General features: G+C 37.8%; 1 protein-coding gene across 2 annotated transcripts in view; it reads left to right on the top strand.

The window, feature by feature from the left end:
* ARHGAP42 (Rho GTPase activating protein 42) overlaps nucleotides 1-24,736 on the top strand; it is a 178,110-nt gene that overhangs the window by 92,933 nt on the left and 60,441 nt on the right. For both annotated transcript variants that reach the window (XM_075491057.1, XM_075491055.1), the window contains exons 4-5: nucleotides 1,884-1,955; nucleotides 21,577-21,678. In XM_075491057.1, the coding sequence (XP_075347172.1) occupies nucleotides 1,884-1,955; nucleotides 21,577-21,678 (174 nt within the window). The remainder of the gene's footprint in view (nucleotides 1-1,883; nucleotides 1,956-21,576; nucleotides 21,679-24,736) is intronic.

Below are 24,736 nucleotides of genomic sequence, written 5' to 3'. Positions count from 1 at the left end.
TATATAGCAATGACTTTAAAAGGCAGAGAAAAAGCTTACTTTTGTACATGAAGAAGTATCCACACTTCTGTACCAGTGACTCCAGCAAGCCTTCAGGATTTCTGTATGTGCCAAAAGCCATGTACATGCTCTGTAAGCTATCAAAACTTCCAGCTGCTCCTTCCACGTGTATGCACTGCAATTCTGCCTTGTTGTGGGCAAGTCATTTGGCAGTTTTGTACCCCTGTTAATTTTAATCTGCCTTGCTTAGTGATCCTTGGGATAGAGACTCTTAAGTGCATGCACTTTTCCTTGTAGAAAATGTTGAGTCTCGGTTAGATTGCTGGATGTTGCCTAAAAATCTGTATATTTTGGGGAAATGTCCTCTTGGAGAATAACGTAGCTTTGTAGTCTGTTCCAGTCAAACTGATGGAGTATATTGAATGCAGTGAAAACAGTCCTCCTCATCCTCAGTGCTTGATTTTTATCTTTAAATGTAGCCCATTTTGTTCACTGCATCATTGAACATGCCAAGTGTTGCCTTTGCTCTCTTGGACTTTTTTACATTAGGATGTCAGAGAGAGTCTCAACTTTTCCTGAAACTCTGTCCTTTTGAGAGATATGTGGTGATTCTGTGGTCTTTCAAATTGTAATGTTAGGTTTGGGAGGAAAGAAAATGTGTTTGTGTTTCAATGGATTTATTCTGTATGTTTATTATTACAGCCTTTTGGGAAGTTTTCATGCTCAACTGACAATGTAACTTATCAATTATTGTTATGGAAGAGTCACAAGAGCTGTATTCATTCACATTTGGCTTAGGTACATGTTAGCTTTGCCCAGACCTCCAAACCTGCCAAAACCCAAATGTGGAATGTGATGAGTATGGTAAAGACTGGTGAGGAGAAAAAAAGCTATTCATGCAGAAAACCTAAATTTTGCCAATAGTTAGTATAATAGAATATTGTAACGTGTTTTATTACGCTTTATTTCTGATGTGTTGGCAGTTTTCAGTTTCTTCTGATTTTTCTGCAGTAAAGTCAATTCAGTTGGTTATTCTGCCTGCCCCTAAAAGGCATATGGTGAAATCATGCTACCTTTTTTTAGTGAGTGGCACAATGGCGTGGCTGGCATTTGTATTCTGCTGCGTGTGTGTTTCCAGCCCAAATGACTAGGGACCACTTCGGGTGGTCGCTGCTGGGAATAGTCTTCAGAGAGGGGTTCCCAGGACTGGATTTACGCTAAATAAACAGAGGCCATGAGGGGAAAACTGTGATTCATTAGGAACCCTGGTTTAGGTTAAAGTGATAAAAATAGCTGCAGGACATCTTAAATTAGTTTAAAAGCTAGAAAAGTGAAGGAATCCAGTCTAGAGTATTTTGTGAATTGTCCGCTTTTATTTTTAGAGTTCTCTGCCTTACTCTCCTCTGTTCAGTATAACTAGGTATATAATCCAAAGAGATAGCTGAAAAGATTCAGCTGTCAAAGATTCAGATTCTGTAAACACAGGCTTTTTTAGGCAGTGCTGTCAGTAGTACTATGTTTGTCTTCTCTGTTCTGCTAAAACATGTTCCTGGAAGTTTTTGTTTTCTATTCTTGTTTTAGGCAAGATGCAAGAAATGGAAGTAAAATACCAGAAAACCCTTCTATATATTGCCAATAAACTTACTACATTGTTCATTACAATTGCTTTAGTTATTCATGGAAATGTTCCATAATAGACCAGTGAACACGTGTGTTGTATGTTTTATGCAAAGAAGACATAATTATTTTACTTCTACCCATATGCTCTTACCACAATGTTACCGACATGAATTTCTCAGTCTTGCACATTGGCAGAGTTACAATGACTCCACTTTCTGCAAATACTCTGTATTAAAAAGATATGCTTTATGTTTAACTTGCAGATCCAGAATGCTAATGATGTGCTAATAGCACCGCTGGAGAAGTTTCGTAAAGAGCAAATAGGAGCAGCAAAAGTAAGTGGCTATGGAAACAATTCTTTTTCATTTCATGTTTATTTGAGTTTATCAGTGTGTTTTGAAGGCTGGACTGAAAACAGGCATTTGTGTTCAAACATACTTGATGCCATCCTCATTACTGTATTAGTAAATTATACTGAATTATTTGCTTCAGAGAAGGAGATGATTTAGAAATAGAGTTTAAAGACTGATTATATGCATAGGGTACAGCTCTTGCTATCTTGCACATTCTTACCATCTGGAGTTCTGTTCATCTTCTGATGTCTGCATTTACGTTATGTTGCATCTTGGGTTAACCCAGAACCGCACAGGGGGTTCAAACAGCTTCTATGGGTACAGTGGCCCTGACGTGACTGTTGCATGAAGACCAAAAGAAATCAGCATGCTTTAGGCATACTCTCTTTCCATCTCTGCTTTCCCTCTCCACTTTACATGGCTGATGCAGCCCAATAATTCATATTCATATTGCCAGAGTATTCATTTTCATATTGCCCAGAGATTTTCCCTTGGTGGAAGTGCTGAAGTTGGTCATTTAAGCCAGTTCTCTGGTGTTACATCTGTGTTAGAGAAGCCGTGCAGGTTGTCTATACCAGGGTTCAGTAGTCAGCCCAGGAAATCAGATATATTGGGGGAAAAGGTTTTGGAAAATGAACTGTTAGTCTCAAAGAGCTATTTTCAGTCTGATCCTGGAGTCTTAAGTGGTTATCAGTGACTGCTTTGATCACAATCTCAGAGAGATGCATAAAGGCTGCGGTAGTCAATTAGAGGTATGGTTAATAACAGTTCTGTCTGTCTACATGAATATGCTAGTTCTGAAGCATTTTGCATCTTGTATTAGCACTCATAAAATTTTCTGGGAAATTTTCCATTTGTAAGGTTAAACGGATATTAAAAAAATATCTCTTTGATGTTGTAGCTGAGGTTCCACTTGTGCTGTACTCAACCTCAGAAGAAGAACAGAGCTATTGGAAAGAGGGACCAAAGGTTTATACTTTTTGTACTGCTATTGTGAATGTGTGGCAAACAGATGAGACTGCTGCACAGGAACTAAGTAAATGTTTGAGAAGAATTTTTACTGTGAACTTGAGGTCAGATTTCTCTGAAATGGATGTTCTTTACCCTCTTACTCGGTATGTTTTTGTGTACAACTGCATTCTTCTCTTGTCCCACCCCTGTGCTGCTGTGAGATGCAGGGCTGGGAATTTATTTACCATGCTGCACAAATCAGAATTTAATCCCAGCACAAAATTATTTTTAGTTTTCAGTAGGTTTTAGTTGCGTTGTTCAGTACTTTGTGTTACCATTTCATGTCATATTCCTATAGTTTAAGGGATATCATTCTTCTCTGCAGAGAGCCCTGTTTGAAAGCCTAACCTGTCATACTATTGACTGTCCTGGTACATCAGAGAGACAACCCACAGGCGGTTCACAGGGCTCTCTAGAGAATTGTATAAGACAGTCGTCTCTCCTTTGAATATGTTACTCGGTAGATGTCAACACATATTTAATGATCTAATTGAAGATGACTCCTTTGGTTTTTGAATCAGCGAGTATTTAACATTAAAGGCAGGGCACTGCAGGACAGTTTGAGTCCTCTCTGTCCAGTATATCACAACGCCTGGTTTCTTTTCTTTTCCATATCTCTTCCAGATAAAATATGGGCATTTGCCATCTTATATAGTTTGTGGAAACAGTGATTGTTTTGACTTGTCTGTGGTCACACAACACTGTACTGAATGAATTCAGGAGAGAGCCTGGCTCTGCTAACTCTTATTCCAGTGTCTAATGCACTTTATCATGCAGCGCTGTACGTGTTTGGGGCAGTCCAGGATACTGGCTTGACACATTGATACTATATAGAGAGCTCTCTCAGCTCATTGTTTTATAAAATGTCAAATAAACTTGTCTTTTCTTGCATTGCTCATGGAGTTCAACTGTCAAGCTCAAAAACGAGAGATTCAGACTGCCTGCATAACCCAGAATGCGATACAAACATTCACCTCCGAATTGATTTTTATCAGTGGAAGCAAGTACAGTTGGCCTTTAATTAAATGGAATCAACACAAAGAAGTGAGAGATTAATTACATTTCATACTGTTTTTCTAGTAATTAAAAAATAGCAACGTGTGATCTAGGAATAATGAGACCAGTATGAAACAGAGCAGAAATTTGGGCTTTCTGAAATTCATTGTTAGTAAAGTAGAGAATATGGTCAGATCGCTTACCCCGACTTCTGTTCACTGGGCTCAACCTTTGAGCTTGTATGAACTCTTATAAATACAGGATGAGTTGAGCTTGCTAGTTATTTATCTGCAGTTAATGAAGGTTTTGTACAGAGATTTGGCTCTTTGAACTCCTCTGGGGTGATCGGAACTGGTAGCCAAACAAAAAACATAGATGCTTTCTTGTTCCTTGGATTTCAGCAGCAAGTTTCACAGGACACTGAGAATGTCACTTTTTATTTGAGGTCTTCTCTAAACACGTCAGCTGTATGGACCATGTATCAACTGTTACTTTTTGCTCTGAAATAATCAGGTTTCAGCTGTTTTCTCTCCCTAGTATTACCTTACAACAGTGTGTAGAATTGTATTCATATCAAACCCAAACTCACTCCTCTATCTCTTGTCATCCCTTTCCCCTCAAAAACCCCAAAACATTTCTGTGTATGTGGTGTTCTCCAAAGAGAGGCTGAGATGGTACAGATTTCACAGGATAGCTGATAGTTATGTCCTTTTATATATTTCTAGAGCTGTGAATTTACAGTTAATTTGCATCGTAACATCTTATGGACCAACATTTTAAGAGATTAGGTATAGATGCACAAGGTTAATTGCATATGCCTTTTGCATTGGCAATTTCAGCAGTAGCTAGAGATGCAAGCATCTGGTCTTTGTGATCAGCCTTACGCTGTGAGAGTACATTTTATAAGCAGTGGTGAGTGATGGATTCTTTCTCTTCTAACTGGACTTTGAAATTATTAATTTTAGTACCCTGTTAAGCTGTGTTTCCAAATTTTTGGAGGAAAAAAAATTATTAGGTAGCTGTATTACCAATATACATACTAGGAAATGATATTAGGTACTACTGTCAGATTTTGGTGAGGGGAAGATTATGAGAGCAAGCACTTAAAAGTGCTTACTGGGATTTTTTTCTTTCTCTTCTAAAATACCAGATAAAATTCAGCTGGAGATAAAAACAAGCAATCTTTCCCACTGCCCTGCCACACACACGCAGAAAAAAAAAAGAAAAAAATGTTATAAATTAATGACAGTTTTCACTATGACAATCACCATTTTATTTTAATAATAAGTAACTTAGCAAGATTTTTACTACCACAATGAACTATGTAGGACTATCCTATTGTTGTGTTTAATATAGAGAATGAGAATATTTTATTCTTTCTTCAAAACTATATCACATTTAGGCAAAAAATATAATCACAGAAATCAGAGAGAATATGGAGGATAAAATATATCCTGTTGACGTTACAAAGCTCTATTTCAAATACAAGGACAGCATAAACCAAGAGTGCAAAGTTCAAGTGTTTTTGGAACGTCACAGAATAACATTAAAGACCCATTCTTCACATGCACTTCAAAAACCTGAAGATACCCAACAAATTTGAGAAACGTTCCCCATAAAACATTAGTGTTAATAATCAAACCAGCAATACACAATTCTACATCACTTGCTCTTCTCAATTTATACTACTTGCTCTTCTGTTTTTATTGCACATTTTTCAGTTCTTCCTTTTCTGTACACACTCAGTTTAAATAAAGCTGAGTTCTCCCCAGAGACTACACAAACCCAGCTTTGCATTGGATAGCCTGTTGATTTACTCCATCTGAGTTTAAAAAAATGACCTCTGCAATTATTGTAGAAACGCGAGCAAAAGCCGGGTGAGGTAACTGGGAAAGGATTTCAAGCACGAAACATTTTGCCTTATTTGGTAAATGTGGTTTGCAAGTCCCCAGCTGGTAACTTTGGTGAGATAATTGTGTGATGTGTTATGTACAATAAGACCAAACTTTCATGTTTCTTTTTATCCATTGAATACAGTATTTAGCAATATTTGTTCCAATGTTCGTTGACCTTTAGTACAACTTAAATCAGATCAAAGGCAACAGAAGCAATTTTGTTTTTAAGACTTAAAAGGAGAGTTTTGTTTCCTTCTTACAGTTCCATCTGTTTGTTTCATAAAATTATTTATTTTGGCCAGGAGGATTATTTTTTATTAGTATTATTATCTACTTTCATTCATTCATTCGAAGCTGTGAATTCCTTTCTACTTGGGAAACAAATCCAAGTTTACTGCTGGGATTAATTTTCCTGCATCTATGTTCACATCTATACTCACACGATGTAGGCGTGCAGGAGCTGGCACGCTCTCTCTGTGTTTTATTTGGATTGTCCGGAAGTTGAGGAGCATAAAACACCCCCACACACACGTTTTTTAAAGTCTGTCAGAAAGCTGTCAAAGCAGAGTTTTAGATAGGTATCTAAGATCAGTTAGAAATGCCAGAATGCCCATTTTGTGAACTGGTTTCCTTGGTATCTAATCAAATTATAGCACTCGTTGTCCTTTAACTGAGAAAAATGAATGACCTTGCTCTACTAGGTACGGTGGAAGGTGTTTCATTATAAGCAGCATCTGTTACTCAAGGTTTGGTACTTGCGTCCACTAGTTTTGGGATGTTTTAATGTCAGTCTGAACCATAGAGGGGAGGGGGCCAGGGGAAGGAGGCACAAATAGAGGCCAGGCCAGGATAATTGATGGCCAAATGTTTTGAGTTAAAACGCAACACAGTTTCCCAAAAACGGTTACTACCAGAGTTACCCGATACCTTTTTTGATAAGATAACTTATTCTGTAGGCAAGGAAATGCAGCCGATCAAACCTATTTCTATTTCAGCAAGGCCTTTAAAGCACTCTACGTGAGACATTAGAATTTAGTTTAGATGGGAGCTAGTATAAGAAACCCGATCTGTCTAAGGAACTGGCTAATGGGGAAAGGGCAGTGAGGTTTGTTTATGGGAGAGATTGTCTGGTTAGAGAGAGGTTACTAATTAGAAGATCCCAAGGGGCAATTTGAGATCGGTCTGTTGTTTTATTTTCAGTAATGACCAGGTAAAAAAAATCTGGTGTTGCTGACACAGCTTGGGGTTGCCATAGGTTGGGGGGTTTGCCAAGATAGAGGAGGAGGACTGGAGGATTGGGAAGAAAGTGTAAGATGAAATGACTGAGCAGGAGGAACTGAGGCTATTCAGTGGTCATGACACAGCTGCAAACCAAAACATCTGCTGTACCGATAAAAAGCTCGAGTGGCAATCTCTTTAGATATTATAGGCTTTAGGGATCTATCTCTGGTAGATAGAGAAGTACAAATTTACTTTATGTTTGCTTTTACTTATTCAAATCCTTGAGTTTTGGATTAAGTTTGTGAACTGTGAAAGTGTTGTAAACTGCATTTATAAATACATTTAATTCCAAGGTGTTGGTCCTAGATCCTTTTTATCTGAGACTATGTTGTCTAATCTGATACCTTAGTTAAACTAGTATTGACAGATGCAAGAACTGATAAATTAGGAGGCTAAGCTTAAAAAAAATATTGGTTTTATAATGGTAAATTTTGTTTGTGACAGTTGTAAGAAAAGTTGAAAATTTGAAAACTTTTTCAGATTAAGATATTCTACCATTCTATGATTCTATGATTAAATATTGTTAAAAATGTTTGTTATTTCATCTTGATTTTTGCTGTTTCCCTCTGGATTTCAGAGTCTGTGTATAGAGTCTTCTCTGAATTGACCCAGATCTTAAAATTTGGAGTAGCTGGATTTTTGCTTTATCAGCTGCAGCTCTCTACTTTTCCCTTTGTAATTTGCATTTAATGAAAATGTATAGTATAAATATGATTTTTAAAATAGATCAAATTTATTTTCACTTTAAAATATAGCTATTCAAATAAATTTATGGAAATAGGAAGCTGTGAAAGACCTGCATCAGTTTGGTAATCTCTATTAAAATTATTTTTAAAAAAGTAGAAGATAATTGTAGTGCTACGGTCTGCGGTATGACTAGCCACTGCTTCTTTTACGCTTCTGTATGTGAAATATTTGGGAAGTTTCAGATACAATGGTGAAGAGCCCAGTGTGCACACACTTCATCTTTTCAGGCAGTCTTATTTTCTTCTGCGGAAAGCCAAACCACTAAGCTGGGAGATATCTCTGGCTGAGCACCTGGACCCAGAGGTTTTTTGAAGCAAGTAATCTACTTGGGACAGCTCTTGTCATTCTGCAAATGCAGCAAAATTATTTTCTCATTGCAGTTTACTTCAGTTCAATAACTGTTTCATTCAAAGATGAGAAACTTTTAGGATGTTAACAGAAAAAAACCAGAACAGTCCTAAAAGCTTGTTTCACTTCTAGTGTATTCCTTTAAAAAACAAGAGCGAAAACCTCAAATCTCATAACTAAAAGATTATGGGCACAGTGATTAAAAACTGTTGGTTCAATCCATTAACTGCAGGTGTTTGTTAGTAAACCAGTTAATATTATGTGCAAAGTCGGTTTTAATAAATTCTGTTAAATGCATTCTTTCTGTTGAAAGTTAGTATAATTAACTGGCTGACTGACTAAAACCAGTTTTTGAAGCTGTGTTTTTTCTGCACTTTAATAAAATTCTAGTTTTTGTCCAAAAGAAAACAGATATAAATTAAAGGTAAATAAATTAGTCCTCTATAGTAAATAGGAAATGTAATTTACTGTGTTCTGCCATAACATGTAAGAATTAAGGCTTAGAATAAATGTGTTAATTGGTGGAATTGCTTAAGTGAGTATGCAGTATATTTTTGTTGGAAAAAAGAACCATTTATTTTTAAAAAATCGACAGTTAGTAAAGGAAAAAAATAAAAACTTAGGTAGCAAGTATCAGCCCTTCTCCTGGAAAACAATAAAGTAACATAAAAATGCAAGAAAACATGCACATTTTCTAATTAAATTAAGACTTTTTTTTTTTTGCTAGTTTAAATCAGCCCACTGTAATCTGTGTCACAGGAAGGATTCAGGAAGGATTCATCCTGACCCTGCACAGCTGCTAGAATCCTGCTGGACTCCTGAGCCGTGATTAAAAGTATAAGCGAGGACATTCACCTCCAGACTTCATTTCCAGTTCACAGGGGAACTGTACTTCTTATTGAGAGCTTCAAGGCATGGAGGATTTGGCAAATATTCTCAAGTTAAAAAAAAAAAAAAAGGCAAGCTTTTCTCAGTCTCAGTAGGATACAGTAGCTCCACTCATGTATGATGTCCTCTCTAGCCTTGCTCTCAGCCGCAGCATGGAGAGGATTACGTTCCACACCTGAAAAACAGGTCTCAGGGCTGTTGATGAGACTCTTCAAGAAATCTCAAGTAGTATTTAAGAGAAATATAGGAAGTGGCCAATTGCCTGTGGCACAGAGCAGGACAGGACTTGGAGGAAGCAGAAGGTTTAGTATTCTGCTCCCTGCACAAACTCTAGGTCTTCATTCGGTTAGTCAAAGGCACCTACTCCCCTGCCCCCCTGCGCTCAAAATAAGACTCCACCCTGAATTTTGGCATCCTTTATCAAACCAAATTCATCATGTTGTCAGAAAGGCAGCTGCATTCTCTTACCCTACAGGGATTACTTCAGAGTTGTGCTCATGGATGTTGCGTAGTGCCACAGCTGTACCAAACACTTAATACTTAAATCATGAGGCTTTTTACATGGGTATAAAATGATCTGTTAATCTTATTCTGTTACCTGTTGGCATTTTCTTCAGCAGTCTTGGGGAAAATGAAGATCTCTTTCTCCATTGCTTCCCCTTCTTCTGTTGTGTATTTAAGATAACAGCATAAAAATAGATCTATTATGTTTGCGCATTACTCTGATGATGTTGCATCTATGGGTCTTTATTCCACACCTATGGTGGAGTTGCATTTTCCGTTCTAAATAGAAAATAATTTGATTGGGACACTTGGCTGTATCGCCGTAGGTTTCCCTTCATCCAGTATCTTGTTCACTCTGTGCAGCAGGTTCTGCAGGGGCCTGGGAATATACAAACTTGCACTCTCTTACCGTTGTAGCAATTTTGCTTTTGGCAAAGCAGCATAAAATAGCTCTGTTCCAAAGTGTAATGATAGTAGCTAGAAAGTATCACTTCTGTCCTGTAACAAAAGATGGGCAACACTACTTGAAACTTTAATGTGTCTTGGTATCTATACCAAGGGGAGCACCAAGATCTCCATCTTTCCACCAAATGAACCAGCTTCATTATTTCAGGATCTTTCAGGCTACAGTAGCCACCACAGAACCGTTTGTTCCTGTGGAGCTTGCCAAGAAGGGGTGTTTTGATGGTTGTTTTGATGAGAAGATCAACCCTCCCTAAGAAGTAAACTGAAAGCACTAGTTGATCTTACCACCACCACTGGGGAGGCATGACTCTTCAACCCAAAGTGATAGTTTGTGTTCCTTTATCAGTGTTGTAAGAGGGACTCTGAAAATAGATGCTTTCAAAACAAAACAAAATCACTTCTGACGTTAACCCCAGACTGTTTCCTTTTTTTTTATTATCTGTAAACAGCACAGCTTCCAGTTGTATGTATTAATCTAAAAACTTTCTCATAACACGCCTCAAGTTCTTCCTTGGATCAGCGTTGTGGTCCCATTGCAATGACGTGGAAGGTGGCGTGGGACCGTGAGCTGTGCTGAACACGCCGCTGGTGTGCTGAAATCAGGGATGTCGGCTGATTGGTTGGCATAGACAGGAGAGAGATTCCCAAAGAGTGTGTTTTAAAAAGAAATTACTACTTAAGAAAGAGATATTTTTATCTTCTGCTTTTAAAATAAAGCAGTGAGTATGTGACATTATAAGCTAGTCTGTCAGAATTGCTTTATTTGAGTGACATATTCTTTGCAGCGTTTTTGCATTTTCTTTGCTTTAAGTGCACAAAGGAAAGAAGATAGTTGCTAACTCTGTGCATATGAAATGGCCTTTTCATACAGATGTTAGTTTACTGGTGTACTAGGACATTACTGAAATACACTTCATTTGTGAGGAAATCTAGCATAGGAAAGGAGGCATGGAGAACCTCAAACAGCAGTGTGCCTCCATGGGGAGGAAAGAAAGCCAGTGCTGATGGGAGGATCGGGGGCGAGGAGAGCAGCAATATGAGGTGCAGGATGCCAACAAGGCAGCTGCTTGGGGAATGGGGTGACAGCCACTTAGGGAGACAGAGGAACAGGCAAAGAGAAGCAGCAATGGCAGGAAAGAGGCAGTGGTGGAGGCCAAGGGAAGTTGTTGACTAATGTAACACAGTTTTTAAAATTGGATGTGCTTTTTGTAGTTGGGAAGAAGTTCACTGCTCTGTTATGATGAAAGTGAGCCTTACTGTCAAGTGCAAAGATCATGCTACAAAAGCTGTCATGCCTGTAGCAGCCCTGCACTGTGCTTATCCTCTGCATAGCTGGATACCATATCTTTAGCATTTCTGTGCACTTATGTTAGTAACTATAGAGCCAAGTCTATCTTCTCTGTCCTTAGTATGAGAAGTAGCGAATCAAGAAAAACAAACCTTTCTTCATTGCTGGTGCAGCATTGGATAACAGGTTGGTACGACTACTGGACTTGAAAGGCCAACTTCTAGCTGTCTAAACATGGCTGAAGCTGAGAGATTTGTCCCTGCTTAGTCCAGGTGCTGATGTGGAAGATTAGGCAAAAATCGGAGCTGCCTGTTCCCCATGATTGAGATCAGTTCACTTCAGTATTATCCATTGTAAATGTTGCTTTTCTTCTGTCCGCGCAGTCCACGTGTGGCACTGTTTGCATCAGAGAGTTGGATACAACCCACCAGACCTATGCAATGGTGTTATGTTTGTTTTTTCTTGAAAACCTTCTTTTATTCCTGTTCGGCCCACTTTGTCGTCTGAACTGCACTGAATTTGGTGCATATGGAAATGAAGCAGAAACAATAAAAGGCATTGTATTTTTTTTTTTTTTTTTTAATGAACTTTAGGAAGCTCTGTAAGCTCATACTGGAACTAGATAACGAGAAAAAAAATATTACTAAGTTCTACTCATGTAGAGACGGTCTCCTCTCCGGTCTGATTTTGTAAGTGTTAATGTTAATAGGTTTCCATGGATAGTGTTGCCAGCTCAGTGACTTCAGCATTTTGAATATTCTAAATCACAATATATGTTATTGTTTTGCCTGCTATTTTTGAAGAGTAGCATGCCCCAAATCTGAGTTGGCTTCTTTCCTTTTATCATGTAAGTGATGGCTTAGGACTGGGTTGTATCTTGTGTTGTCATTTACTTTCTACTTGGCATATATAGCTGTATTGATTTCTAACAAATATCTCCATTGCTTCTGACATGAGCAGTTTATTCCATATGACTTTTGATGAAGTATACAGAGTTAATTCAATCTTCTTTCTGAATTCCTAAAGAGCATGGGTAACTTTCTTTTTTAAATCATTTAAGGTCACAAGCTTTTGTACAGGAACAGGAGACAATAAAACATTCTCAACTTCAGAAAACTATCCTAAACCTGCTTCAGAGAAGAGTAAAAAGTCAGTTTCTGCTGTTCTAGGGAACTTCTTCATATTGTTTAAGCAGTAACATGCTAATATCCTAAGTAAGATATTCCAGCAAAAATACTTCATATTTAGTAGACAGTAAAAACAATAAGACTAGATTACGTGAGCAGACTTACCAGTCCTGCTGTTTGGGCAGGGATTTAACAGATTCCCAGACATCTAGCAGCTACTCCTGGAATCGGCAAATGCCAAATAAACTCGAGACAACTCTGCAGCTGAATAACAGGGAGTCTAATGTGTCCTGCTTTGTGACCTGCCAGTATTGGCAGGTTTGTATGTCTTTTCACAGCAGTGCTGGGAAGTTTTTAGTATTTTTTTCCATTTCAAGAGAGAATTTTTTGGAGAGAACCAAATGACAAATGAAAAAACAAATTTTGGAGAGAAACAAATGAACACAATTGTTCATTTAATAGTAACTACTGCTTAATTTGAACAGAATTTTAGATCTCATAGAAATAGTGAAATTTTTCTGCTTTTTTTTTTTAGTCTTCACCGGTAAGTACCTTCTGTTTGCACATATCTGATAGAATTAAATAAGGAAGTATTAGGAAATGGCTGTAGGTTTCTCCTCTTCCAGGAAACACTTCTGAAAGTACCTGGTATTTGGATCTCTCAAGGCATTACAGAAGGAAAGGAAAATTTTCTTCAGAAGTTTATGAACCTGAAAGTAAATTATCTCTTGCAGGGTTATTCAGTATTTCACACAGATGTGAACTCCATCCTAAACTTAAATTAGTTTTGGGTTGTTTAAAGTATGTTTTTAGTTTTATGCATAACTTACCTGATTTTAATTGAGGTTATTTTTTAAACTGCCGGTTTTTAATATCTGTCTTCATAGCTTTAATGCTGCTAAACACTCTTGTATTCCTGGTTTATTGCCTTGTTATACTGCATAGTTGCAATATGTTCTTTTTATTATCATTATTTGCGTCTTACACTATATTCTTTTCTGGATATTCATGGTTTGCATATGGTTGTTCTTTTTTAGTAAAGAATTTATTTAAAGATTTATAGTTGTTACGACATTTAATTTTCTACATGATGCATTCAGCTTCAATTTGGAAGTGTTTTCACTAGCAGTTATGAGTAACATAAAGTCATAATTTATGACTATATTAACCCTATTTTATATTGAGCAGCAATCATTTATTTATAAACTATGATTTAACTTTATTCCACTTCATATTATTTGCTAACAATACATAAACAATGCCCTTTAACCTCCTAGCTTTCTCACAGGTTTGAAAAAACCCTATAGCCTCACGACACATTAAATTCTGATTGGGAGGAGGAGGAGGGAAGGAGTTTTATATCCCCTTTTCACTTTTCCTTTTGGAAAATCTCTCTTGGCCTTATCTTGAACTGTGAGCATTCACATAACAAATCAAAATTTCTACCAAAAAGAAATCCCCCCATCCAGGCATCTATCAAAATGCAGTCTGTGGTCTCAGATGCCGATGATAATTTAAATTTTATTAAAACCAAACAAGAACCACCACCCCGCAACCCACCAACCACGTCCATGAGAATTCTAAGCAAAACCTCAAGCAAAATAAAATGGAAGGTGAATTTATTTCTTTTCTCCTCAGAAGAGAACTTGTGAGACTCTGAGATGTCACATTTTCCAGGAAATCCGTAGGATCTGAGCTCAAATCAGTCTTTCCAAGACTAAGTTTAGTTTCTTTTCTAGTCTACAGTTCTACTTGTCTTTGTCTTACTACTTAGTAAGAGATGATCCCCCAAATTTACAACTCCAAACAAAATTCCAATAACTTTGTAGAAAAACATTTTGAATTTTTGTTTAGAAGGTAATGAAAAAGGTGACTTTGCAAAATGTATTTGACACCTAAAATTCCAGCAATGAACCATCTCCAGTGCATTGTTATACCAACATTTTTGCAGTTGTTGTCAGAGAAAAGGAAAGGGGACGTGGCTTTATTGATCTCAGAGTTCACCATTGCCTTCAGTTTCTTCCACTGGCAAATGTGTCTGACTTGATCGATATTGGATTCTTACTATTGCATTTCTGTGCCAGTTTCTACAGTTTCTGCATCTCAGCTTGAGTTGGTGAGAAAAATATGTACTAATTTTGGGTGGGGGAAAGAAAGAAATCATCACAGCCATGTTTCACAATGTTCACTTGTTTCCTAATTAAGTGAGGGATTCTCATTGAAATTTTTTCTCCACATAGATTTTTTGCAATGTTTTCTATTTTCATTTCCTTTCTTGATCCTTTTAAAATCACCTCTTACAAAACATGTTTATTTTATGGTTGCGCAAGGATATTGTTATTGAAAATGAATGTGAACTAAATGCACAGGGGTTTTTTGTTTTAAAGATTAGCATGTTAAAGTTTAAATATGAATTCTGGGACAAACAAAGAGTTAAAATGTTTTATTTAGGGACAGATGTAATTTTTAGCTAGGATATGCGAGTAGACAAGTATAGCACCAAAAGTCATTACAACTAGAAAAAATGGAAAGCAATGGGAAGGATGGCAAAGGCTCTTTATGAAAAATAAAGAGGAATAATTTATATAATAATTCTGAAGATACATATAACACTTTTGACGTAAAATACTGGACACAAAGTAGTGGCAAACTTAGACCATTACAAAAAAATCTGATTTTTTTTATGTTCCCGCTAGAAAAGAGAAATCACCTTCAAAATACAATAACACTTTCTGCTTTATATCAAAAAATACAACGTGTGGTTAAAATTTGTAGGAGTCATGCCAGTGATTTGTTGCATGCATATGATTAGTTACCGCATGGAACCAAAATCTTTCTGAACAGGAAAAAAATTACCTGACTCAACTGAGTCACCTTTTCAATAATTGATGTCTGATCTTTTCACAGCCATAGATTTCTGTGAAACGAGGGATAGGAGAACATCTTTTGAGTTAAACTTCTAACTGGCACGTCTATAATTAGTGGTATCTTGAGCAAAATTTATTTCTGAAAAGATAATTTTCTCTTTTTGGAGATTGTCTAATCAGTTTTGAAATAAAACTATAGAGGAAAACTAAACAGAGAGAACGAAACCAGGAATTAAACCTGGATCCGGTATTACATGACTTTGTCAAGAGGGTACTGGAAGTTAGTAAGACTCCATTACATGCTAGAAGCTGAGTGTTTGGTTAAGAGCTTTCCTAATGGGGTTGTTAGAAATTTGAGCCATTTAAAACTAAATATTTTTGAACTCATTTAAGGCTTAGTGACCTGATGTACCTGAGAATGGTTAATCAACTATAGAGAAACATTTACAGTACTTAGAATCTGCAGAACTTGATCTCTACAAAAGCTATTGATGACTTATACATCAGTGTAAAATATTTCAGGGATTAGTATTTTGTAATTTGCCTTTTTCTATTGCACCCTCTTAATTATCTCACATGATTTTTTTATATGTTCTAGCTGATATTTTGACAGAAGTGACTGGTAAGTTTCCAGGGCAAAGAGGAAGGATAAGGATTACTTGCAGGAAGGATGTGTGAGGAAGAAAGGTAGCTGGAGGCTGAAGGGAGTAAGAGACATAGTACAGAGGTCTGGAATAGCATCTTTCTAATGGCCGCGTACCTTATGCTTTGTGTCATGGCTGGCGCTGTCTGTCCTGGTAACAGGACAGAACGAGCTTTCTTATCCAGCCACATCTCTTTTCCTTGGAGTTTGATCCAATGTGGAATCTAGAGGCAGAAGCAATCCTCTGTCTCCTAAGTTTTGAAGAGATAGTTTTGCATGGAAACTTTCTTTATAAACTTCCTGGCTTGTGGAAAAGCAGGATTCTCAGTCTCACAGGCACAGGTTGCTGGGACCAGGATTCAGATGATTAATTTGGGCAGCAGCTGTGTGCAAGAGTGTTTTGAGGGTTGCAGAAGAAAAGACTAAAGCTGGAATGAGATAAGTCTGTGACTCCACTTGGGATGTGCCTGTGTGCTGTGAGTCACCAGCTGAGTGTGCGAGGTGAGTTATCTTGGCATAAACCAAAGTGTTTCTTCTCTTCCAGCAAATGAATCACCTGCTTCTGAGTCTATCTTTTTTTTGTTAATTTTTATGGAGTAAACAGTTTTCAGAGGCTTCAGAACATTCAAATATGTGGGTTTTACTGGCATAGCAGAGGACATTTCAACTGAAGGGAACTCACTCACCTGTTGGGGCCAGTATTTTTAAGATTTTTCCCAGAAACACGTCTGAGTGATCAGTACAGTGCCAGAAACACTGTCCTACTGGCACTGCACCCTTATTCCCAGAAGTATCACCAAATAAAGACACTAATGCAGTGAAAACTGCCAAGTGATCTTTATTCTCAGTCTACTTCTGTTTATTCTCCTTACTTTGTCCGCTTCCAGCTTCGAAGGGAGAAATTTTGTTGTGTTAAAATCTGGGAAAAAAAGGAAGAAGTGAATAGGATGTGCTGTCCCTGGAAACACTGTGCTTGGACTAGAAGTTGTCCTGGTATCAAGGAAGCCCCAGATTGTTAGTTTTCTCTTTAATTTAACTAGTGTAAAACTGTGAAGGTAGTGGTTGAGCGGATCACTGTTGCAGCAGAGAGGTACAGTCTGGGAGGGGGCAGGCAGTGCTAGTAGAAGACCAAGAGAGCCTTCAAATTCTGCGGGTCCTCACGAATGGTACCACGGAGATCTTCGTGAAGCTTCATGTGAGATACAAGATGCCTCGCAACCACAATTAGTTTATTTGAATATTTTTTCTGTCTTCTTCTGGGGGAGTTGTATCTGTTTAGATGTGATCATTTACTTTTTGTGTTTTCCTTTTTATGTATAAAGAGAATAGATAATGTGATATGTAATTCACAGGTTTTGTTGTAGATGTTAGCACAAAATATAAGCAGCTGGATTTGGTGCGAATGGATCCCTCTTGGCATTGACATGCATTTGACATGCTATATGATAGAACAGGAGCTATTTCAGATGACCAAATCCCGTTTTCACACCTTTCTCTTTGACTCTCACCAAGCAGCTTAGACTTCAGACTCTTTTCCAGCTCTCGTTAGTAAAAGTTATGTTAATATGTTAATGTGAGCTGAAGTGCCTGACCAGACGTAGGATCATCCATTACCTGTGTATCAGCTTGATTCTGAGTTCATGAGGCAAGAGGAATACCTACGACTTGTATCATAAATCTATTAGAGAAGGAGTTGGTGCTAACTCAGCTGGGCTGAGTGATTCCCAGTCTGACACAGGTAGTCCTGCAGGAGCTTTGCCTGTGGCTCCATGTCTCGTTCCTTCGGTCCGGCCTCTGAGGCAGCGAAGGCAAGCATGATGTCAAGCCCAGGTGTGCAACCAATGTCATCTGCACCCAGGCCTCATTGTCAAAGGCCATGGCAAGTTACTTTCTGAAGTAGACAGTTTCCTGGACAGTGTATCCACCATTGAATGGGAACAGCTTGTGACCAAAGGCTTCAATATTGTGATTAGGCAGACTCCTGTCCCAACTTTCAGTGATATGGGAAAGAAGAAAAAAAAAAAGTAATTATCTTTGCAGTTTTCATTGCATCAGCTGCGTTTGCCCTTGACTCGGGGATTTTCTCAAGATGGTGACTTTGCCATCTGTGTCACTTGGATTTTAAAGTAATCCAGATCATTTTTTAGTCCAGCACCTTAACATCATGCAACTAACTGCACCTTTTATTCAAAAGATATGTACCTGGGGTGTGTGATCAACTGAACTTGATTTCTGTTTGTGACTGAAGGATATGTTGAGATAATTGTGTTGCTCTTGCCTAATCATAAAGACCTGGCACTTGAGTATTCCCCAGGAAAACTGGGGCTGTGGAACCAACCTGTGATTTCATAGAATCATGGAATCATTTAGGTTGGAAAAGACCTTTAAGATCATCAAGTTTAACTGTGCCAAGTGCACCACTAAACCATGTCACGAAGCACCACATCTACACATTTTTTTAAAATACCTCCAGGGATGGTGACTGCACCACTTCCCTGGGCAGCCTCTTCCAATACTTGACAACCCTTTCAGTGAAGAAGTAGTTCCTAATATGCAATCTAAACCTCCCCTGGTGCAACTTGAGGCTATTTCCTCTTGTCCTATGGCTTGTTACTTGGAGAAGAGACTGACACCCACCTCACCACAACCTCCTTTCAGGTAGCTGTAGAGAGTGAGGTGGTCTCCCCTGAGCCTCCTTGTCTCCAGGCTAAACAACCCCAGTTCCCTCAGTCGCTCCTCATAAGACTTATTCTGTAGACTCTTCACCAGCTTTCGTTGCCCTTCTCTGGACACGCTCCAGCACCTCAATGTCTCTCTTGTAGTGAAGGGCCCAAAACTGAACACAGTATTCGAGGTGCGGCCTCACCAGTGCCAAGTACAGGGCGACGATCACTTCCCTACTCCTGCTGGCCACACTATTTTTGATACAAGCCAGGATGCCATTGGCCTTCTTGGCCACCTGGGCACACTGCTGGCTCATATTCAGGTGGCTGTCAACCATCACCCCCAGGTCCTTTTCTGCTGGGCAGCTTTCCAGCCACTCTTCCCCAAGCCTGTAGCATTGCATGGGGTTGCTGTGACCCAAGTGCAGGACCCAACACTTGGCCTTGTTGAACCTCATACAACTGACCTCGGCCCATCGATCCAGCCTGTCCAGGTCCCTCTGCAGAGCCTTCCTACCCTCCAGCAGATCAACACTCCCACACAACTTATTATTGTCTGCAAACTTACTGAGGGTACAGTCGATCTCATTGTCCAGATCAGTGATAAAGATATTAAACAGAACTGGCCCCAATACTGAGCCCTGGGGAACACCGCTTGTGACTGGCCACCAGCTGGATTTAACTCCATTCCCCACCACTCTTTGGGCCCAGCCATCCAGCCAGTTCTTTACCCAGCGAAGAGTAAGCCCATCCAAGCCATGAGCAGCCAGTTTCTCCAGGAGAATGCTGTGAGAAACAATGTCAAAGGCTTTACTGAAGTCCAGGTAGACAACATCCACAGCCTTTCCCTCATGCACTAAGCAGGTCACCTTGTCATAGAAAGAGATCAGGTTAGTCAAGCAGGGCCTTCCTTTGATAACCCATGCTGACTGGGCCTGATCGCCTGGTTGTCCTGTACATGCCATGTGATGGCACTCAAGATGATGTCCATAACCTTCCCTGGCACCGAGGTCAGGCTGACAGGCCTGTAATTCCCTGGGTCCTCCTTCTGGCCCTTCTTGTAGATGACAGGCCCTTCTTCAGTCCCACAGAAGCTGGTTTCTTGGCTACTCAGTCATTTGGTGAGTCCTGCCTCCTGTCTTGTCTCTTTTAAGAATGTGTTTGGGAAAGGTTTTGGAAGATTTGTATGCCTTCTTTTCCCTTGCTAGGCAAAATACAAGCTTTTCTTTTTTTCTTTTTTCCTTTTTCTTTTTGCCTTTTTTTCCTCATATCTGCGTAGCTGCAGTTAAATAAAGAATGGCATTGGGAATTTTTCTGTATGGTTAATATTTTGCTGCGTCAAGTGCCTTCTTTTCCCTATGATGTCTTTTGAAGATATTTCTACTGTGAGGTAATGAGAACATTAAATTGTGCATATTTTTCATACTAAATATATTTGAACTTCTTGCAGGATGGAAAATATACAATGTGTTTTACAACCTAGTATAACTACCATTGTGAACTTTAGTCACTGGAGCTAATCAGTAAGTGGTTTACTGTTACAGCTAGTTGATAAGTTTTCATTCATGGCATTAAATTCTTCCTTTTTCTTATTTCTCTGACTGACCTGACTTTCTCATGTTACAACAAAGAAAAACAGGGTGGTGCTACAATGCAGGCTAGTTATTTGTTTTGTATATAACTATTTCTAGGGAGAAAGGGGTCAGGAAAAGAGTCACTACAGTTCTGAAGATGACCTGATGTTACTGCAGTATGTCCAGTAATTAGTTTTTCCACCATTAATAGCTTTTGCACATGTGTAAGTAGGACTGGTCGTCTTGAGCCTTCTTTGTTTTCTCAAAATAGTCAACTTGTTAGTCGTTAGAAAGAATCATTAGGACTTACCTAAGATTGTAAAAGTCACTGGCAGAGGGTTGCTTTTAATTAGAGGATATATAATTTTATAATTAAAAGTTGTATTTTTATCATTATTAATACTCTGGTAGGATATTTAATTTAATACCTTCTCCTGTTTCCTGAAATTTGGCCCTTCCTGAAACATGGAAAAGCTTTTGAGAAAGCTGTCTTTTTCTTAAATTTCAAATTTAAATTTCAAAATATCTGATTTAAAAAATTTTGAAGTATAAATTGTAAATTAGATTACAGAAAATAAGATGTTTCTTACTTTACTCATAGCAGTAGCTTTCTTTTGTATTATCATGTATTAAAGTAGTCTTACAGCAGAAATGTGAGGATTGTCTGCACATGATAGGAAAACCTTAAGAGGAGTGGGAAAGGAAAAAGGCAGGATAACTCTTCTAAATGCGACAAGCTTAAATATTCAGACACATCAAAACATTATTGGAAACAGACTTTTGGACCAATTTCCTTTTGCAACCACATGTGTGCTTTTCCATCATCCTCATATTTTAAGAGTGTGGGTGGAAAATAAGCATATATTAGTCTTAAATACAAAGAATAGGTCCATATCATCATCAAATTTGTTATACTCACCTACCTCTTCCACAATGTTTTTATTCAGCAAAGACAATGTGACAGGTAGGTACATTTATAAAGCTTGGGGAAGATTATTTTGCATTAAATGTCTTCTTAGCAAGATACCACCTACATAAAACCTCATGTATATTTATTATGGGAAACTGCAAGTCTGTTGTATAGGTTTATTATTTATGGGAAAAATTGCTTAATATTGCATTTAATAATTGAATCAGCCCTCCTAGTATCTTCAGGCCCAATTCAGAATTAAACCCTAAAAACATTGGAACCAACAAAAATGGCTTTATAACCAGGCATATTTTGGCACCTATTCTTTTTTTTTTTAATTTAAGTTAGCTGTGGTATTTAGTCAAATACTTTACTTGGCAATGTTTTGTTTTTCAGGATGGGAAGAAGAAGTTTGACAAGGAAAGTGAGAAATATTATTCCATCCTAGAGAAGCACTTAAATTTATCAGCAAAGAAGAAAGAATCTCATTTGCAAGATGTAAGCACTAAACACACCCTTACCCAGTTTCACATTTACATAGAGATCATGATAACAAACTGGTTCTCTTCAAGACATGCTGTATTTTGTTAATGTGAAATTGTGATGATTTCTTGTAGTCAACGCTTGTTGTAAATATAAATTATTGAGTGGGATTATGACCCTAATACAAGTTAAATATTTTAACAAGACAACGTTCTACATGTCCAACTTTGTGTATTTCAAGTACAGCTAATGTTTGTTGGTTGCAACAACAGAATTATATTCCCACAATAAAAATGTGAATTTTATAAGCTATATGTGGAATATTTGGAAGTCAAATAATTAATTGCTGGTTTTGCTATTTAATTTATTACTCGATGAAATTATGCTTCTCTTTCACATAAATTTTAATCTGGGAGACTGAACTGAGACCACCTTAATGATGCTTTTTTATGCTTATTTTTCCTCTTTTCCACCTTATTCTGAGATTGCAGCATCACGCCCTGAAATTGTATCCACAACTTCAGCTTTGAAGAGTCTGTATGGCTAATTCTTTCCTATTAAAAAAAAAAAAGACAGACCATGAAGACTTCTAGTTTAACAGGAGAATTCCAGGGCTTTTCAGTATGCTGGTAAAAATAATTATGATTTGTCTTTAAGGCAAATTACAGTAAAACCAGCAATTTGATATCAATGACACTTTGGAATTTGTGTCAACAGTAGTTTAAAATTATTTTGATAGGATTACTGTTGTCACGGTGACTCTTAAATCATGGGGATTAGTTTGCTGATGGGAGTTTTCACAGAAGATGTGACCGTCACATAGTCACAAATTGTAAGATTTTTTTTTTCATGTTTACCAATCATACTATAATTTGAATTAAATAAGGCTTAGCAATTCAAAATTTGTAATAATGTTTATACTCCTGAATTGCCATAGCTGTCTATATAATAATCAGTCTAGGTAACGCATTAGTTATGTAGGACTGGTTAATTGTTCCACTTGTATGTCAAAGTTTTATATGTACAGCTTTCACTTTTCCTAAATATCCTGTGTATTGTGAAGAAGCAGTTCTGTTAGAGGCTAAGCACCAGCTGAGGAAAAAAAAAAATCTTACCAAAATGCGGAAAAGTGAACTTAAGCACCAGTTTACTCTAGAACATAAATAAAATAAAAGATTTTACTCTTGAAACACAAGAATAATTACAGTCTAAAAACAGCAACTGAATTGAAACGTAACAACTGTGAATCTAATAAACTGTGGTAGAATAACAATGGATTTGGCTCAAGTATATAAACTAATGGAAAACCAGAGTAAATTTTTCCACTTGTCCTTAAGTGACATCTCTGGATTTAAAATCTTGTAACTGAGGCTGAGGTTTTTTTGCTTTTCTGGATGCCCCACTTGTAAAGCATATAGGGCATAACTTGTCATTTCTGTCTTCCCTGGTTTTAGGCAGCTATAGGTGTGCTGAATCAGCAACATAGACCCACCATAAGTAGAAGGTACAATAGCAAATCAGTACCAAAAATGCTAACCAGGGAGACTTTTGGCCTGTATCTGTATCATAAATAAAAGAAGGCGAAGCACCAATTCCTGGCCCAAAATACTAGTAACAGCTGTTGGCTCATATCCAGAATGGTTCGGGTGAGCCCATTTATAGCCCATATGTCCAGGACAGACTTCGTTGGAGCAGCCCACAGCAGAGCCAGGGCACGAGCAAAGAACCAAGTGGTGCTGGCAGCTGGGGCTTTAGTTCTCAATGCAAGTAAAGGGAAGTCCTTGCCTCAAGCCGACATCATGCATTTAGTGAGATGGGAATACCATTTTTTGACTGCTACTGTCAAACTGAAAAATACTTCTTTTTTAACCCGCTGTTTCTTTGAATTACCTCATCACACATTGAGGTTTCTTGGTACCTCATCACATTACGTGGGTTAAAGAGTACTGAGAGCAAGGAGTAGTTCTCATACTGTATTGGTCTATTTTACATATCTCACTTGAGTGCAATTGAGAGCACCTTAATTAGGCATCTGAAGTTTGATGGTCTGAACATATTCTATAGAGAGTGGTTTGCATATATTCATCTAATTGAAATGTGTTGAATATTTTAAGAGCCTGCAAGACTGCTTATGCAGTTTACATAGATGATTAGACTTTTTTCCCTTTAGCATCAAAAATAAACTTCATAATACTGTCTTTTCACTGCCTACAGAAATCCACAGTGGAGCAGAAAATGGTCAGAACTGAGTGATATGAAAAAGTTAATAAACTCCTGATTTTATTTCTCTGAAATCTGTTCCAGAATCAGTCATAAATATAGAGCAAAGGCTTCAGTCTCCAAGCTTATGTGAAGTTCTGGTATACGTTTTAATGAAATCATACATCAATGAAAAGATTACTCACTATAACTAGATATCATGCAAGTAGACACTCAAAATCATATCCATCAAATCTTTTTATTTTTTACATGCAATTTGAAGTCATAGAAAAACGTGTGAAAATCCTTTCAGCTTTTGAAACTTTAAAATCACTTTCAAAGTGGTTCTTATATATCTGAATCCTCGGTGTTCACAGAAATTCATAAGCTTCTACAGAAGATATATTTTGGAAATTATGATTTAGTCCCTGTACACTAGTGGTGATTATGGCCTTAATTTAGGAACCCATCCATATTTGAGATGGCACTTGGTTGTTGTAAGTATCATTACAACTACAATCTGCTTAAATGCTGTTCAGAATAAAGATGGATTTAATTAGGTGTTTAAATACTTATTCTGAGTCGAAGCCTGAAAGAGCTCATTTCTAAAACTAGATTCTATTATTTGCTTACAATTAAATGTGAGAGCTGAGGTCTGTTTCAAGTGCTTATTGACTGCACTTCTGTGGGCGAGGGCTTGCTGGATCATGTCCCAAAGTGGGGGCACCTGGTTCTGTCCAGCTATGTAGCATTGCCTTTGTGAAATATTTTTTGTGAAATAAAACTATTAACACAGAGTATCAAAGAAAACAGTAGCTGAATGCACTATATGAATGGCACATGGCAGAGTTAATTCTGTGGTAAAGCACTGGAT

This window comes from Mycteria americana, chromosome 1, assembly GCF_035582795.1.
Source record: "Mycteria americana isolate JAX WOST 10 ecotype Jacksonville Zoo and Gardens chromosome 1, USCA_MyAme_1.0, whole genome shotgun sequence".
NCBI classification, from domain to species: Eukaryota; Metazoa; Chordata; class Aves; order Ciconiiformes; family Ciconiidae; genus Mycteria; species Mycteria americana.
Note: the sequence above shows the minus strand (reverse complement) of the source record. Positions and strands in the feature narration are given on the sequence as shown.